The sequence below is a fragment of the Mustela lutreola genome, chromosome 11, assembly GCF_030435805.1.
Source record: "Mustela lutreola isolate mMusLut2 chromosome 11, mMusLut2.pri, whole genome shotgun sequence".
In the NCBI taxonomy this organism is placed as follows: Eukaryota; Metazoa; Chordata; class Mammalia; order Carnivora; family Mustelidae; genus Mustela; species Mustela lutreola.
The window spans coordinates 70,604,051-70,620,235 of NC_081300.1; the positions used below are offsets into that span (position 1 = coordinate 70,604,051).

Sequence of the window (16,185 nt, forward strand, 5' to 3'; positions counted from 1 at the left end):
ATTCTCCCTTTTACAATGGAAACACTTTTTTTTTTTTTTTTTTTTTAAAACGGGTTGGGTTTTAAAACTCTCTCTCTTGAAAACAAGAACAGCAAACGTTTGGAAAATATACAAAAACCTACCCTTTGGGGCTAAACTATCTGATAGTCTCTTTCTCTGTCTCCTGGAGAATCAATACATAATAGTGCATTAGGTAGAAAAGATAGTAGACATTTGCAGGCGAGATGAGCCATTTCGGCCATGAGGCAGAGGGCTGAATAACCCCAAAGCAGTGCTTCCAGAGGGAAATGGGATGGGAAACGTATCACTCAAACAGAGCTTGGTGCTGACTCTGCGGGGTCCCCAGGAAGGCAGCCCAAGGACACTGGTTGCGCCCACACAGACGCCTGGGCGCAAGCATGCTCTAGCGCCCTCTGTCCCTCTTCTGGATTACTGAGAGCACTTTCCACCCCCTAGACACTAAGATCGCAAAACTACATTCCTTCAGGGGGTCTGTCCCCACACACCCCTTCAAACCATTTCTGCAGCCAGGGGCAGGAAGCCCGAGTTCAGGATTGGGAACTCTTGTCCTCTGACCTAAGACAATGATCCAAAGGGACAGACCGAAGAACACTGGGCTGAACTGTCCCTGTCACCCTGGGGCTGGCGTAGTGATGGCCTGTACCAGCTCCTCAGAGCTGCAGACCTTCCGCCCTATCCCTAGCTGTTCCCGTCAGCTGCCTACAGGTGTGGGATGGAGAGGGCATGGCTTCTGAGAAGACCCGAAACTTTGTACGTTGGGATTTGCCACAAGAAAGAAAGAGGCAGCATTGCATTGTTCCTCAGAGTTTGTACCCATATCAACTAACTTTACTTCAAGTTTCTGGTTCATTTTCTAAGGCAGGTGTAGCCCTGAGCTTTTCAAAGGCCTGAGCTCCCTCCAGGGAGACAACAGTATCTACACATGATATGGTTCAATTAATGCAGCAGTGATTTCTTTTTTTTTTTTTTTTTTCAGCAAAAGTTGGCGATTAGGGTTCTTTAAAATATATATTTAAATAACTTTTTACATTTACATATAATATCTTAAAAAACAAAGCAGAGAACTCAATCCCACACACCTTGGGACCCCAAGCACACACACTTTACAAAACAGAATATACCATGTTATCAAAAGAGGCAAAAGACTCAGAGAATTTTGTCTGTTGGTTTGTTAATGGGGGGTGGGAGGCAGTTTGCCACAGGTGGCTCACATTTTGGGTTGAGAAGGAGGGCTCTCTTTATTACCACTTTTGTGTGTTTGTCAAAGCTAAAAAAAAAAATCTTTTTTTTTTTTTCCCTTAAGGAAGTCAGAGCTTGGAGTCTCCATATAGTCCCCATTTCCGTGTAAGAGTTCCTTCTGAGCTCAGGCTCCTGTGCCACTGTCTGCTGGGCGAGATCTCTGTCCTAGAGAGAGAGACACACACATACAAATAAATCATCAAGGGGACAGAACTGGCACTGGAAACCCTGGGCACAACACACAGGGGACCAGGTGGGGGACTTGGGTGCCCATCCCTGGTGTCACAGGCTCTTAGGGAGCGACAGCTCAGAACACCAGATGGACCGTGTATACGGCAAAGGCAGGAAGGCACGGGTGCCTCCCAGACAGCCAGTCTCCCTCATCTGGATGGGCAGAGACTTCTGGAAGCTCTTAGGTAGCATGAACTTATAACATGCGCCATCAGGCACTGCTGCAGGCACTGGGAAGAAGAGAAAACCCCTTCCCAGAGCCCACAGACCTCAGAACAAAGTAACCTCAGACTGCGTTAGCCTGGGAAGTGAACAAGGCCTGTGACAGTGACCCTGGAGGGTGGAGGGCACGATTTCAGCCAAGATCTGGAGAAGCAGCTGAGAAGTGTGGAAGCTGGGATGAACTTGGCTTGTTGAGGAAGCAGGTCAGAGGCCACAGAAAGTTCAAGGGGCAAGGAGATTGAGTGAAGCAGGTGGTGGCCTGAGGGGCAGATCATACAGAATGTGGTGAGGAGTTAACCTTTTTAAAATTTAGAGGTAGTGGCAAGTCATTGAAGGGTTTTCCAGTGTAAAGACACATTTCAAAAAAGACCCACATGGCTCCCATGCAGAACAGAAGGCCAAGAGCAGTGAGAGACCAGTTAGGCCACTGCTTTGGCCGCAGAGAGAGGAGACGGGCCTACTGAGGAGACGGCAGGCGGGGACACAGAAGAGAGAAATTAGGGATGTGCTTTGGAAGGAGAACGTGTCGTGGTGCTACTCTAAGGTGCTGGATTGTTTATGACTGACACAAAATGTTTGGAAACTTTATAGCAACTTGATGAGGTCTGCTGAATGGAATGAAAATCCTGGAGTTGGATTCTGCACGTCCTTTCCTAAGCTTCACTTTTCTGGGGATTTGATTTTCTGAAGGGGGTGGGGGGTGGTGGTGAAAAACCAGCCCACAGGGTCCCCACAGCAGGCTGAGAAGCCCAGGACACTGGAGTATGGAGGGCAGGGGGTGCTCTGGGAGAGTGTGGGTTTGGGCCCCGAGCATCTGGGTGGGGAGTCTGGAGGAAGGGGGGGGCATGAAGAGGGAGGAGTTTGAGAGGGCAGCAGTGGACAAGACTGGGCGGGATGCTTGTGAGGACCAGGGGAACAGGAGGCCTAATGGGTCTGGAACGCAGAGGAGGGCCGGGGTGGGCACAAACTACTTTGGAAGTCATCAGGTACAGACGGCCTCTGAGGTCAAGGGCACAGAGAAGTCACTTAGAAAACAAGCAGCGGAAAGAGGAGGACCCCCGACTCTGACCTCCGGCCCCCTCCTACTCTCACCTGCAGCCTCAGGGGCGGTGGCGCTGGACTCCTGAGTGTCCTGGGGGGCACCAGGGAAGGTGGTCCCGGGGGCTTCTGCACACTCCGGAGAGCAGCTGGGCGAGAGCGGAGCCCTGGCCTGGTGGCACATAATCGGCTCGTCTTCCTGGGTGGCTCCTAGGATGCAGTGGGGTCGCAGGGCATCCGGGCCCAGTGTCCCACCCCAGGGGCCGAGGCCATGGGTCCCTTGGCAGTCCGAGGGCAGGCCTAAGTTAGAGTCCACATCCTCCGGAATGATGGGGATGCGCTGGCTCAGGTCCCAGGCTCCTGGGGGGCAGCCGGGTGGGGGCTCCTGGGCGAGCGTGTACTGCACACTGACCGAGCAGTCCTCCACGCGGCAGGTGCGGCCCCCGCCGCTGCCACGGGCCACCTGCTTCTCTTCATAGAAGCAGCAGGGAAGGCCCTCGTATTTCACCCCATCTGTCCTGGGCAAATGGTCCGGGTGAAGGCTGTACAGGCCCTGGGAGCTTCCCGGCTGCACCTCTCTGCCCGTGGGGCCACAGGCCTCACAGAGCGGGGGGCCCAGGAACAATGTGCTGCCCCCGGCCACTCCACCGCTGGGCTCCAGGGCGGAGGGCTGGGGCTCACAGCAGCAGGCACATGACAGCCCCTCGTGGGTCCCCTTCCAGGTCCTCCTGAGGTCTGGGGCCGCCCCAGGAGAAGCCTCAAGCCCCACTTCTGAGGTAGAGCTAGCGGGCCCCCTGGGCTCCAGGGAGGAGTTGCTGCTGTAGTTCATCTCCAGGCTGCAGGTGGACAGCTGATCCCCCGAGGGTGAGGAAGGGCCGGGCCAAGGCTCTGCTCGCCCAGCACCTTGACTGTGGGCCACCGAGAGGTCCTCAGGTGGCGGGGAGCCCTCGAGGCCCAGCATCGGCCCCCGGGCCGAGCCGCCCACGGCCCCCACCTCGCTGGCACGGCAGGGGCTCCGGCTGCGGTAGATGAAGGGGTCGTAGTCGCTGCTGAGGGAGCTGCGGAAGGTGGAGCAGCTCCCGTACACACCCTGGTTGCTGACCTCAGTGCAGTCCACCACCGAGTCGCTGGAGGAGCAGTGACACTGGCCGGAGCTGCTGCTGCTGCTGCTGCTGCTGCTGCTGTCACTGCCCGGGCCGTCGGCCAGGTAGCCGCTGCACACCGAGCGGTGGCCGTGGTAGCAGCTGAAGCTGGACGTGCTGCCGCTCTCCAGGTGCGATGGCGGGGCCATGTGCACCATGGTGGGGAAGAGCAGGCTGCTCCCGCTGCTAGCCGCAAAGGCACGGGCTGGGCCCCGGGGTGCGAGGCCAGCCGGCGCCTGGCCCTCCTGCTCCGGGTAGCTGAGGCCCCGGAAGTAGTAGTGCTGGTACATGGTCTCATACTGAGAGAAGCAAGCTGCCTTGGAGAAGCTGCGGCTGCTGAACTTGGGCCTGCGGAAGGGGTGGGCTGGGGAGTAGGCCCGGTGCTCCAGGCCACAGCGGTGAGGGGCCAGGCTGGGGTCCAGGTGGAGGGGTGGGTAGCCACGGATGTAGGTGGGGGTTTGTGGGGAGTAGAGGCTCTGCTCCCCGTGCCGGTCCATGGTCAGCAGCGTGACGGGATTCCCGTGGGAGTCCATGCTCGTGCGGGTGGGGTAGGCCGGGATGCCGTTGGTCCTGTGCACGCGGCCGGGGTAGTGCACCGGCAGGATCACCCTCTGCTGCCGGCCGCGTGCAAGGCTGCTGGTCTCCACGCACACGGCAGTCGGGTTGCCCTTTTGCTCTGAGGAAAGGCAGGGGACAAAAAGTCAGTGGGGCCGGGGACTCTTGTGCCACAGGCCGGAGGGATCAGTGAGGGCGGGGCACGAGGCAGCGGGCTCAGTCCCACACCCACGTGGCTGGGGTCAGGACTCGGGCCCCTGCCGGCTGTCTCCAGACCTGGCCACACAGGCAGAGGCTGGCCCACGCCCCCGTCTGCAGGATGGTCACACCTGGAAGGGCCCCTCTCCCGCCTGCCCTTGGCTCGGAATGAGAAAGATGCTCACAGAGCATGCAGACAGCCACAAAGACACCAAGACAAAAGGCACTTTCCCTCTCGGGGACAACAGCTATCCTGAGCACAGCCTGCACTCCAGGCCTGGTATGCTGCTATCACCGGGGGGCAGGAGCAATACCACGACCCTCATGCTCACCTCCTGTGGCACGGAAACAGCACCAGGGTACTGGGCATGGGAGTGCCATCACTACATTTCCTGCTGGAGAGACTATGGGCCTCGGGCCCGCAGAGGCCAGCAGCTTTGCTCAAGGTCAGGAAGCTGGCTCATGTGAAAGCCAAAATGTGAACTTGGGGCGATTCTTCAGGTCAAGCTCTCCTGGGGCTTGGGGCCAGGTGAGCTCCACTACCCTGGGCCCTCCTCCAGGTCTGGAGGGCAATGCTCATTAACTGTCTATAGCACATGCCAGACTCCTGCTGAGCACTTGGTAGGGAAAGCGACTGTGCCACAAGAGGGGGGAGACGGTGACAATTACCTATGATGTTGTGCCGACAGTGGGGGCAGGTGTGGTGCTGCAGCAGCCACGGGTCCACGCACTTCCTGTGAAAGCGGTGAGTACAGGGGATAACCCGCAGCTCCTGGGAAGGGAGAGAGGACACGCAGCCTGAAGGCGGGGCCCGGGTGGACAGCAGTCCTGCCTTCAGCCCCATGCGTGCTTCCTTTTGAGGAGTCCAGCATGGCCCGAGAAGCCAGTACCAAAGGCTTCCTCTTCAGGCCCATCCCTGTCTCTAGCTGCAGGTGGACACCATGCCCCAGAGTCAGCACCCATGTCTGGCTTCTAGGAGGAAGCCCCATCCACAGTCCTCAGCGTTCAGGAAGGGAGCACACCGAAGCGGGGTCCTTTCCTGTTTCCCAAGGAGGGCATTCATATTCATGCCATACATGAGGGAAGACCAAAGCCAATGGCTTCTGCAGCCCCGGGCCCCCAAGACCTTATGCATCTCTGGGGATGGTGGCTCCCTCCGGGCCCTCCAACTGGGGGTCAATAGAAAGGAAGGTGCCCAGGACTTGGAATAGACAGGTGCAGCAGCAAAGGGGCAGAGCTCTCCTTTGCTGGACCCTGAGTACTCACCCAAGAGAACATGGTTTATAACATAGCAGCCTATGTAGAAAGAAGGTGATGGGGTTTTCTGAGGCATAACTAGCTATGGAGTTCCTGAGCCAAAGTACCCCTCACCCAAGTTTGCGAACGTGACTCCGCTATTTCATGCTCTGACCAGCTCAACAGAATAACACTCAACCTAATACCTAACGTTGTTCCTGACTGTGGGAGAGTTCTACCTGTATTTTCTCATGAAAGCTCCATGATCACCTGAAGCCCGTGTCACTCTTGGGCCCATGTCCCAAGTGTGGGCACAGAGAATGAAATCACTGCCCAAGATCACAAAGCTAGAACCTGCCTGGGCCAGGACTAGAATATGGGAAGTCTGAACCTAAAGGTATTCAAGACTCTTAATTTCAAGTCCTTTGCAAAAACTCATTTTCACCCCACAGGCTACACGGGAACGGAATACATCGGATGCCTGCAGCTGATTCTGAAGTAGTTTGCTCCCCATTCCCCAAAATGTGTGTGGATGCACGCCTCTGCCTGTGAGGAGATTAAGCAAGCATGGCACGATGCTAGCAAAGGGTGACTGCGGGCAAATGACACATCATTCACTGTAGGACTCCTGCAGCTTTCCGGAAGGTCTGACATTTTCAGGATAAAAAGTTAGAAGAAGGGGCGCCTGGGTGGCTCAGTCGTTAAGCGTCTGCATTTGGCTCAGGTCATGATCCCAGGATCCTGGGATCAAGCCTCACATCGGGCTCCCCGCTCTGTGGGAGGCCTGCTTCTCCCTCTCCCACTCCCCCTGCTTGTGTTCCCTCTCTCAGTGTCTCTCTCTGTCAAATAGATAAGTAAAAATCTTTAAAAAAAAAAAGGCTAGGAAAAAAAGGGGGGCCATCACATCCCCTTGCCTCCCAAGTAAAAACAGCCAGTGTTCCACGCAGCTTTGCACAGAGAGGTTTGTTTTGAGTCAGTGTCTGCTTTCAGAAGAGTGATTCTAAAATTAAGTCAATAGGTGTCAATGTTCTTAACACCAGACCTTTTCTGGCCTACCATATGTTTCTGATCAACTTCTGAAATGCCATGGGTGGAAGCTGGGCCTTCTGGAGAGAGTGTATCTGAGTTGTGGCCACCCATTTCCCAGGGTGAAGAGCAATTAGGATGCCTCCGGCCACGCCCCTGGGGCCTAGCCATCACCCTTCTGCTCCTGCAAAGCTGTGGGCAAAGACCTAGGGCCCCATCCTTCCAGGCTGTGTTCGCCTCTGCTGACCTATCTACCTTGTCCCCAGTCAGGATGGACCCTGCCTCTGTGCTTACCTCTCCGTCGATATACTTCTCCAGGCAGATGGCGCAGTCGGACGTCGAGCTGCTGCTGAGTGTGTCCAGCGCCCCACAGCTCCCCTCCCGGCGCCCCTTGCTCTTAGAGTTGAACTTCCTGGTTTCCATCTTCTCCAGAGCCTGCACAGCCAGCCTGTTCATGGAATTCTGTGTGGCGGAAGAGACCGTGTTAGGGTCTGGGATGTACTAACAGTGGTAGTCACCCCTGGAGCCATGGCACCCAGTGCCCGGGGACAGGCACAACGCTACAGGCTTCTGAGCGGGTGCTAAAAATTCAGACTGCCGTGACATGGGACTTCCAGACTCCTGAGGGTCAGCGGCTTGAACCCAGGCTTCTGCCAAGTGGTAGACCCAGCAGAGGTCGACTTCAGTTAGTTGGTCAACTCTGCAAGAGTAATTCACCTGCTCGATGCCTCGGGTTCCCCCTCTTTACACTGAAGAAAGTTCCGAGGGCAAATGAGGCAATTGCTGGGCAAACACACCCACTGTTATGTTGGGCTAATGACCACTCTCGCTTGGTGAGTAGTCGGTGAGTCTCGCACAGACTGTCTGCCAGCATCCACTGTCTTTCCTGAGAGATCACACTACACACGGGATGGTCTAGATTCCCGCTTATCCTCTCCATCAACCTCTGCCCCCAAATCCTGCCTTTCTACAAGCATGGTGATGTGTCGGGTGGAGCAGGAAAGTGGCTACTCTGTTCATTGGGAATCGTCTGGAGGGCTTGGAAGATGCAGCTTCCAGCTCAGCAGGTCTGGGGTACGGCCTGAGAGTCTGCATTTCTGCCAAGCTCCCAGGGGATGCTGCTGGTGCCCAGATTCTATCTTAGGAGCAAGGCTCTAGGGCTCCGCGTGAACACTTAGGCATTTCATGAGAAAACCTCCCAGCTGGAAGCCTCCTAGTGCTTGGCCTTTGTGGTTCTGGCCCTTCTGGAATAGAGAAGACACAGGGTGATAAGCTTTGCTCTCATTTTGCTCCATCTCTGCTGCTCCCGGTGTGCTGGGACCAGGCGGTGGACCGCAGGCCCCCATCCCCCAGTTCCCACCTGGGACAGGGTGGCGGGCACCTGCGCTCATGGGCTGCTTGGGGCTCTTACCTGACTGCGCCGCTGTTTCAGCTTGATTTTGACGAGAAGGATGAGGCAGACCAAGGAGACCACGACGAAGAATGCCAGGAAAATCCCCATGTCGAAGTACTCTGTGGGTTGCTGGAACAGAATACACACCCGATGAGTCACAGGTCTCTTCAGCCTGGGGATCGGCGCATGGGTCAGGTCAGCCCCGGTTGGGATACGACTGGGGTGACTCAGGTGTGTCTCTCCCCTTGTTTGCAAGCAACACCTGGGGGTTCTGCTAACCTGCACACGTGCTGTGCTCCCCGGGCCCAGACAGCCCCCCTTGGTGTGGCGGGGGCAGCCTGCCCAGTCCCGGCCAAGAGCACGCCTGTTGGAATGCCCAGCTCCCCGTGGAAGAGCGCAAAGTTCGCCGTAACCAGTAGGAGAGGCCCATCCAAATAAACACAAATATCATATTTATGGGACAAAGGAGTGAGTGTCATGTTTTGAGGGAACAGTGATTACTAACCATACAATTAACGGTTTACAACAACTCAGAAAATTGTATGCTGCTTCCACAATATCAGCTTCCACTACAGTGAGTCACATTCAGCAAAGGGCTCGTTTTTCCTTTAAAAAGAAGCCACCAAAGGCTGTTCTTCTGCAAATCCCTTCCACTTTGAGTCCTTACCTTTTCCCCAGGGCACACTGCTTCCAGAAACCTTGAAGCCACCTTGTCTAGGACATGCAGTTAGCCAAGAGGATTAGAGTTTTGCTAATTGAATGCTATGGGTATCTAGATGCTTTGTGTGTACAAAGAGTCACCCTATACGTGAATATTTGTGATATGGAAATAAACCATATATATGTATGTGTGTGTATGTATGTATCTCTCTATATCCTGTCCCAGGTTCCCAGAACCTTCAGCCTGAGGTTTGGGCAGAAGATGCCTTTTAAGAGTCACTGGGCAGCAGTGTCCCTTCGACACGCTCCAGAGAAGCCACCGTGCTATTCAACAACCGCCTAGAAGGCATAAACTTCAATCCCAGTTGAAAGCTAAGTGCTCCAGACTCAAATACAAGTTAGGGCTTTTTAATAATGCAATTTGCCTTCTGGGAAGAAAGAACTACACTACCAGCATTTTTCTCTAGTCTGGGCCAAATGGAAGGAGGGGGACACAGGAACCTAGGGACTCCTTCCTTCACTCCTCCCCAGCCTTTCAGGGGGAGGTGGAATGGAAGAGAAAGAAGGACAGAAGCTACCAAGAGGGAGTGCCGGGCGGAAGATACCAGAGACTCTTTTTTTTTTTTTTTTTTTTTTTTTTTTTAAAGATTTTATTTATTTGACAGAGAGAAATCACAAGTAGATGGAGAGGCAGGCAGAGAGAGAGAGAGGGAAGCAGGCTCCCCGCTGAGCAGAGAGCCCGATGTGGGACTCGATCCCAGGACTCTGAGATCATGACCCAAGCCGAAGGCAGTGGCTTAACCCACTGAGCCACCCAGGCGCCCCGATACCAGAGACTCTTTAGCACAAAATCTATTCCTGGAAGGTCTTCTCGAATCCTCTCTAAAGGAACACGTGTTGTGGGGGGAGTTCGTGGCAGGCTCAGTCGGTTAAACGTCTGACTCTTGATTTTGGCTCAGGTCATGATCTCAGGTGGGGACGCTGAGCTCCGCGTGGGGCTAAGGGCTCTGTACAGAGTCTGCTTGAGCCTCTCTCTCCCTCTCTGACCCCCACCTCCCGTGTGTGCACGCTCGCTCGCACTCTCTCTCAAATAAATAAAATCCTAAAAAATAATACTAATAAAGAAACAGGAGTAATATTTCTCCTTGGCCTCCAACCTCAAGTCTGATCTAAACTGTAGGAACCTAGGCTGCATTAGCATTTTACACGGAAAGAAGACTGCAACAAAAGCCGGAAGCCCAAAGGGAATTAAGGCTCGGGGAGCAGCAGAGAGGGCACAGGGCGAGGCTGGCCGTGGCCGATGGAGGCTCACTCGAGGGGGGCGGTGCTGAATCCTTGCTCGAGCTACTTTCTGCTTGTTGACAATGTTCATCAACTTGATGGCATCTGCACCCTTCACGTACACCACTGGCCTCTTGAGCGGGTCTTCTGAGCCCTGGTTTAGCTGAGGAAGAAGAGACAGGTCTAGTTAAAAGACGCTCTTGCTTTAAGAAGCAAGAGAGGGAGAAAGGTTGAAGGAAAAGAACAGTAAAAACTGTTTGAAAATCCTCAAAGACCTCAAGCGTTACAGCCTTGGAGCTTCTGAAGGACAAGGCGCAGAATGATGCTTTTAGGATGGACTGGGCAGGATGGAAGGGTCTTTGAAAATGCCCCCCAACCACCAACTTCCTGGCTCTTCACGCCTACTCAATACCCTCTCCTCCAAGTAGGAATGACGTCTAAACACGGGTCTCTAGTGTCAACAGACAAGTGCGGAGCCCTGAAGTGAGGGGGATGCCCCCGCGACAAGCCTAGCTAACTAAAAGAGCCTCTCTCAGGGAGATAGCCATGCCCCGTGGCCCATGGAGTTTACCTGATCGATAGCTTCTGGGTTTTCTGACACATCAAAGATGACCGCAGTGGCTCCTCGCTGCACTGCCCGCTTGGCCTGGCAGAGTTAAAAAGAACAGGTTGGCACACTTGGTCCTCTTACCTTTCCAAAGCTGGTCTTGGCAATCAGACTGGTATTTGAATGCAGAATCTGACAGTCAGCAACTTCCACGACTTGGGGCAACTCACTAACTTCCCAAAGCCTCAACTTTTCCTTATGTAAAAAATGGGACAATGCCACCTACATTGTACAGCTGATCTGAGAACCAGAGGAGTTAGAGCCGGTGAACGTTTGTAACTGGGTACTCGGTTAACCTTTGCCTCCCTGTCCAGCCAAACATGAAAAACACATCAATGACCTGCCTAGTCAGCATGAAGGTATTGGTTTCAGTATTTTCTGCTATGAACACAGAGCCACTGGCAACCAAAGTCAATGCCTTTGGTCCTTCTCTTGTGGTCCTTCTTCCTTCCCATGTCAGCCAGGACTGTAGTTAGAATAGCACACCGAGTATTTCCGAAGGAGTCTCAGAATGGTCAATTTTAATAACTGACATAAGCTGAAGACCTTTAGAGATGCTGTCAGAGGGAAAAAGCCATGAAAAAAAAAAATCGTAAATGGGGATTTAGAGCAGTTGGCTGCCAAACCTGGCTCCACTTCCAAAACCACTTGGGAAGTTTGTAAAGCAGATTTCCTGGCTCAAACCACAGAGACTGATTCAGCAGGGCTGGAGGAAGGCCCAGGAAACTGAGTTCTGGAAGTTTTCTGAGGGATTCAGATGATTCAACCACTTGGGGAACTATGGATCAGAGAGCGGAGATGAGAATGTTTTAGGAACAAATGTGAAGGGGTGGAATGCTTTTCTGAGGGAGGATTCTTTTCTATCCCAGCGAAACTTCTAATTTCATGTCCAGCGAAGCAGACAACGGGATGGCAGCTGGGGAAGAACAAGACATAAAACATTACCCTTGCTTTTAGGGGCCTGAATCTTATTAGAGAAGTAAGATACCTCTACGGTAGGGGGGAAACAACAACGACAAAAATAAAACCCCAAACCTCCTATAAGATGGGCAAATAATGGCTGGTGTTGAGAGATCAACTCTGTGAGCCAGAATGTTTAACAAAGAATAAAATTTGAATTGAAGGCATTCCTACTGAGGGAATAATCACTATGGGGCTTCAGCAAAAGAAGGCAGCACGGAGCCTAGAGAGACCTGAAAGTGGCTGGACCAATGGCTTCACAAGCCCACTAGAGGGCAGTCTTATCCCACAGCTTTTACCGGACCATTCCAGCGCCGTATACCAAAGAAGCAGGACTGAGAAATCCTGGGGGATGCTACAAAGTCCCCAGCAACTTCCTGAGCCCGAGGAACCCAGGGTGCTGTGCTGCCGAAGCTCTCCTTCTTCCCCTGGGACTCTTCTTGTTGAACTGAGACTCAATTTCAAGCCCCTTCTACCACTTGTCCGTCCCACCCCACTGCCTCACCGCGAAGCTGCAGTCGGGAGGGACAAGCTGCCAAGGGTGGGCAAGTCACCGAATTGGAGTTCCAGTCTCAGTTTCCCCACCTGAGAGGAGGAGGAAGCCTATGTTATCACCACTCGGGTCCCTTCCAGTTCCCAATCCTGGCCCCTCGGTGGAGAGGCAGGGTGCTGTCCGGAGCAATGAAGAAAGGGCCATGGTAGCCCTATTACCCGCCTCGAGAGGGAGAGGACACGATGGCCCAGGGAGGAAGGTTGGGGCCAGGTGGCGTGGCCTTGCTCCAAAAGGCCCTTAGGGGCATTAGACTCTCTTGCTGGAGGCCAAGGATCTGTGGGCCCAGAGTTAACAGGAAGTAGGGGCTGTGTCTTCTCCTCAGGTGATACCGCAGTCTTCCCAAATCCTCCCTAGATCTAGAAGGGCCCTGAGGAATAGCACTGAAGATGAGGTAATCAACAGGATCTCTTGTTCCTTTATTTGGCTTTCATTCCACCATCACCCAGCACCTCAGGGAACTGCGCATTCAGACCAGACCCGATTAGGAGCACCTGGAGCCTCCCGCTTCGGGGCTGGTGCACCTGGAGAGCCTGATGGCCCCAGATGAAAGGCCGCAGGACCTGGGGTCACAGGGTCTTCAGCCATGTGGCTGTTCACGCTTCCAGGCTTCCCGTCTCCACAGGAATGCGGAGGTCACCAGGATCTGGAGGTGAGGCATGACCCACTCGGGACAGGCACTTTTTAAAAGGCATTTTAAAATCTAGGACAGTTGAAGGGTTTCTCCTGGTTTCCATAGTAAAAACAGCAGGCCAAGAATAAGGTGCTTAAAACCCATTTACCGCTCCCATTTAATGGACTCAGACACAACCTGGCTAATACACAGGATCTAAGTACAAACAGTTTGTTTGAGAAAACGAGAATTAGCACAGCCGACTTACTTTAAAAAAATCAATGGAAGCTGCTATTAAATAAGGTTGTATTTTCTGCCCCTACCAGGACGAGACAGGAGGGGAGTCAACCCAGGGTCTTGCTGAGAACTGGACTGTCAGGAGCCAGACCGGGATTTAAAATAGGCCATGAATAATCCAGATTTAGAAAATGACACATTTATTATACTATTCCCAAAGCAAATTAAAAAACACAGAACACTGCTTGGTCACACTTTCCCCCTCACCTCACATTTCCAGTTTAAAAATAGACAAGGCATAGTCCTGAACCAATCTCCACATCTGAGATCATTTCGTCGTTTCACCTAGTCAAGCTTGGGCCCCAAAATTGTTTCTTTCTTTCGTTTTTATTAAGTAGGCTCCACGCCCAGCGTGGAACCCAATGCGGGGCTTGAACGCACAACTCTGAGATCAAGACCTAAGCTGAGATCAAGAGTCCAATGCTTAGCCCACTAAGCCACCCAGGAACCCCCCCCCCCACCCCGGGCCGAATACTGTTTCAAAACAAATCTAAACCATAGATTGGGAGATTACGCAGTTGGGAGATGAGTGGTCTTGTGATCGTCAGAAACCCTATCTTTATAAAGTCACAAAACTCTCAAGATAGGGCTGTTTCAAAGAAAGAATGGAAAAGATGCAGCCTGGTGGATGGCGGGTAAACTGGGCCACGGCTGCAGAGGGCAGTTGCCCTTGAACTGTGCATAGACTGTCATGGAAAGAAGGGCATGAGAAGGGTGTGAAGAGCAGGAAATGGGTGGGAAGTCTTGGGAAGGCCTCCTCAAAGCAGTCCAAGGCCCTCCTTGCCTTTACTGCCCTCTACACACCCCCAACCCCCAGCCCTCCCACACAATCTTCATTACCTTTGCTGCCTTAGTCCAGCAAGGGCAGGTGGGCAGGTCAACCAGCAGGAAGCCCAGCAGTAAAAATGTGGAACAAAAGGCTGTCATGGTCCTTTATTCACCTTTCCAGGTCTTCAAGACCCAGGGCTAGGCGAAGTCCATAACCACTGACAGGTATCAAAAATGCAAACATCTGCACACTTCTGCTGTGCAAAGCACAAAATTTCAAGCCCCAGGAGACAGGGTCTTATGAGGTTGGCACTTACTATGATGCAAGTCTCCCTTGTTATTACTCTGTGGTCTGCCTGGGACCATACTCTTGGGTTGCTCCTCCCTGAATATGGACGTGGTTTTCCCTGAAGGAAAGCGCTTCTTTCTATCAGTGTGTCTGAGACCCAAATTTCCGGATAGGAATGAAGCGTTCTGATGAGCCCCACTACCACCTAATGAGTGGGAGAACTCAATGCCTCCAGGTTGCTTTAGTTTCCATTAAATTCTGGAACTCCGATCAGGAACGGGTCTGGCACTCTCCCCAGTGTGTGCAGTGACACCCAGACTTGGTTACTCCCAGCAGCCCCCGGGCACAGACTCCATCTTTCCCCGTTGTTTGTCTGTCTGTCTGGCGCTAAAGGTGGTGGTCCTAGTGCCCAGTATTTGTTTCAGGAAATCTTTGACAGAACACCATCTTAATCAGAGACAACCCAAAAGATGACTAAAAATCTCCTCTGTCCCAAACTCCTGATCATACAATAACCAAGGAAGTTGGACTGTTAGTGCTGATATGAAGATCTAGGTCTTCAACCTCTTACAGGAAGTTCTGGCATATGGAGGCTCCAAGCAGACCCCCCCCCCCCCCGCATTTTGGTTTTCTGGCTGTTTTTCTTTTTTTATACTTATCATAAGCTTCCAACAAGTCATTAAAAAGTCCTTGTAGACACCTTTAAGGCTGTGAAATATCCACTCGCATACTCTACTCACTCATGTATTTTTGTAAACTCATGTAATTCTAGTTTTTTATTATAATAATTAATGCTACATTGAACAAATTGTGGCTTACATTTCCAGTTTCCTTAGAAGGGAGGCCCAGGGCCAAAGGATAGGAAGATTATTCTAAGAGTCCTAATACAATCCCCTCCTTATAAACCCACTCGACTTTTAATTTCTCTGTAATGACAAAATAGGATGGCGCAGATATTACAAGGCAAATTTGAAAACACAACTTCTGGGTAAAGTGGCCTGTGGTGAGCTGGCTAGGAGAAGGAAGTCAGTTTGAGAGTAACTCTTTGCATATTATTCAATGCAGAAAGATACTCCAGTGTGAACTACCATGTGCTGATCATACCTACTGGTTCTTTAAGGTCAAGTTCATGTGCCTCGCCTCCCATCAGTCTGACAAGTTCTTCTCTACAGCCTAAGGCAGTTCTTAGCCCTCTCTGGGCCTTAATCTTTCCAAGAATTCTCTTCTGTTGCTTACCACTTTCTAATGATGCATTTTCCCCTCAAGTATAACCATCTTTCGTGTTTTTGCTATTTATAAAAGTAACGTGCTTAATGTGAATACTTTGAAATAATTTAGAAACTGAAAGCAAAAAACAACTCACCTCTTACCCCCTGTGTCCCAGACTTTATAACATCAACAGTGTGGTTTATATCTCTCCATGTTGTTTTTTAAAAACCCATATATTAGCAGGAATAAAATGCACTTATATACTCATATATCAAAATACACTTACAAAAAAACACAAATAAATTGTGTGTATACACTATTCTATACCTCCCCCACCTTAATGCAACCATTTACTGAACAGTACTATATGCATTTATATTTAAAAAAAAGTCATTCTTTTTTTTTTTTTTTTTTTTAAGATTTTATTTATTTACTTGACAGACAGAGACCACAAGTAAGCAGAGAGGCAGGCAGAGAGAGAGGAGGAAGCAGGCTCCCTGCTGAGCAGAGAACCCGATGCGGGGCTCGATCCCAGGACGCCGGGATCATGACCCGAGCCGAAGGCAGAGGCCTTAACCCACTGAGCCACCCAGGCGCCCCAAAAGTCATTCTTCTTATCAGCTACACATATTATTCCATTATATGGTTGT

General features: G+C 52.1%; 1 protein-coding gene across 1 annotated transcript in view; it reads right to left on the reverse strand.

The window, feature by feature from the left end:
* Positions 1 to 954: 954 nt before the first annotated feature.
* Positions 955 to 16,185, reverse strand: part of ZNRF3 (zinc and ring finger 3) — a 158,180-nt gene continuing 142,949 nt past the window's right edge. Inside the window, exons 3-9 of the mRNA XM_059140756.1 lie at positions 10,814 to 10,888; positions 10,274 to 10,405; positions 8,320 to 8,430; positions 7,203 to 7,370; positions 5,316 to 5,418; positions 2,806 to 4,569; positions 955 to 1,425 (exon numbers count right to left, since the gene is read on the reverse strand). Coding sequence (XP_058996739.1) covers positions 1,385 to 1,425; positions 2,806 to 4,569; positions 5,316 to 5,418; positions 7,203 to 7,370; positions 8,320 to 8,430; positions 10,274 to 10,405; positions 10,814 to 10,888 — 2,394 coding nt within the window. The 3' untranslated portion in view covers positions 955 to 1,384. The remainder of the gene's footprint in view (positions 1,426 to 2,805; positions 4,570 to 5,315; positions 5,419 to 7,202; positions 7,371 to 8,319; positions 8,431 to 10,273; positions 10,406 to 10,813; positions 10,889 to 16,185) is intronic.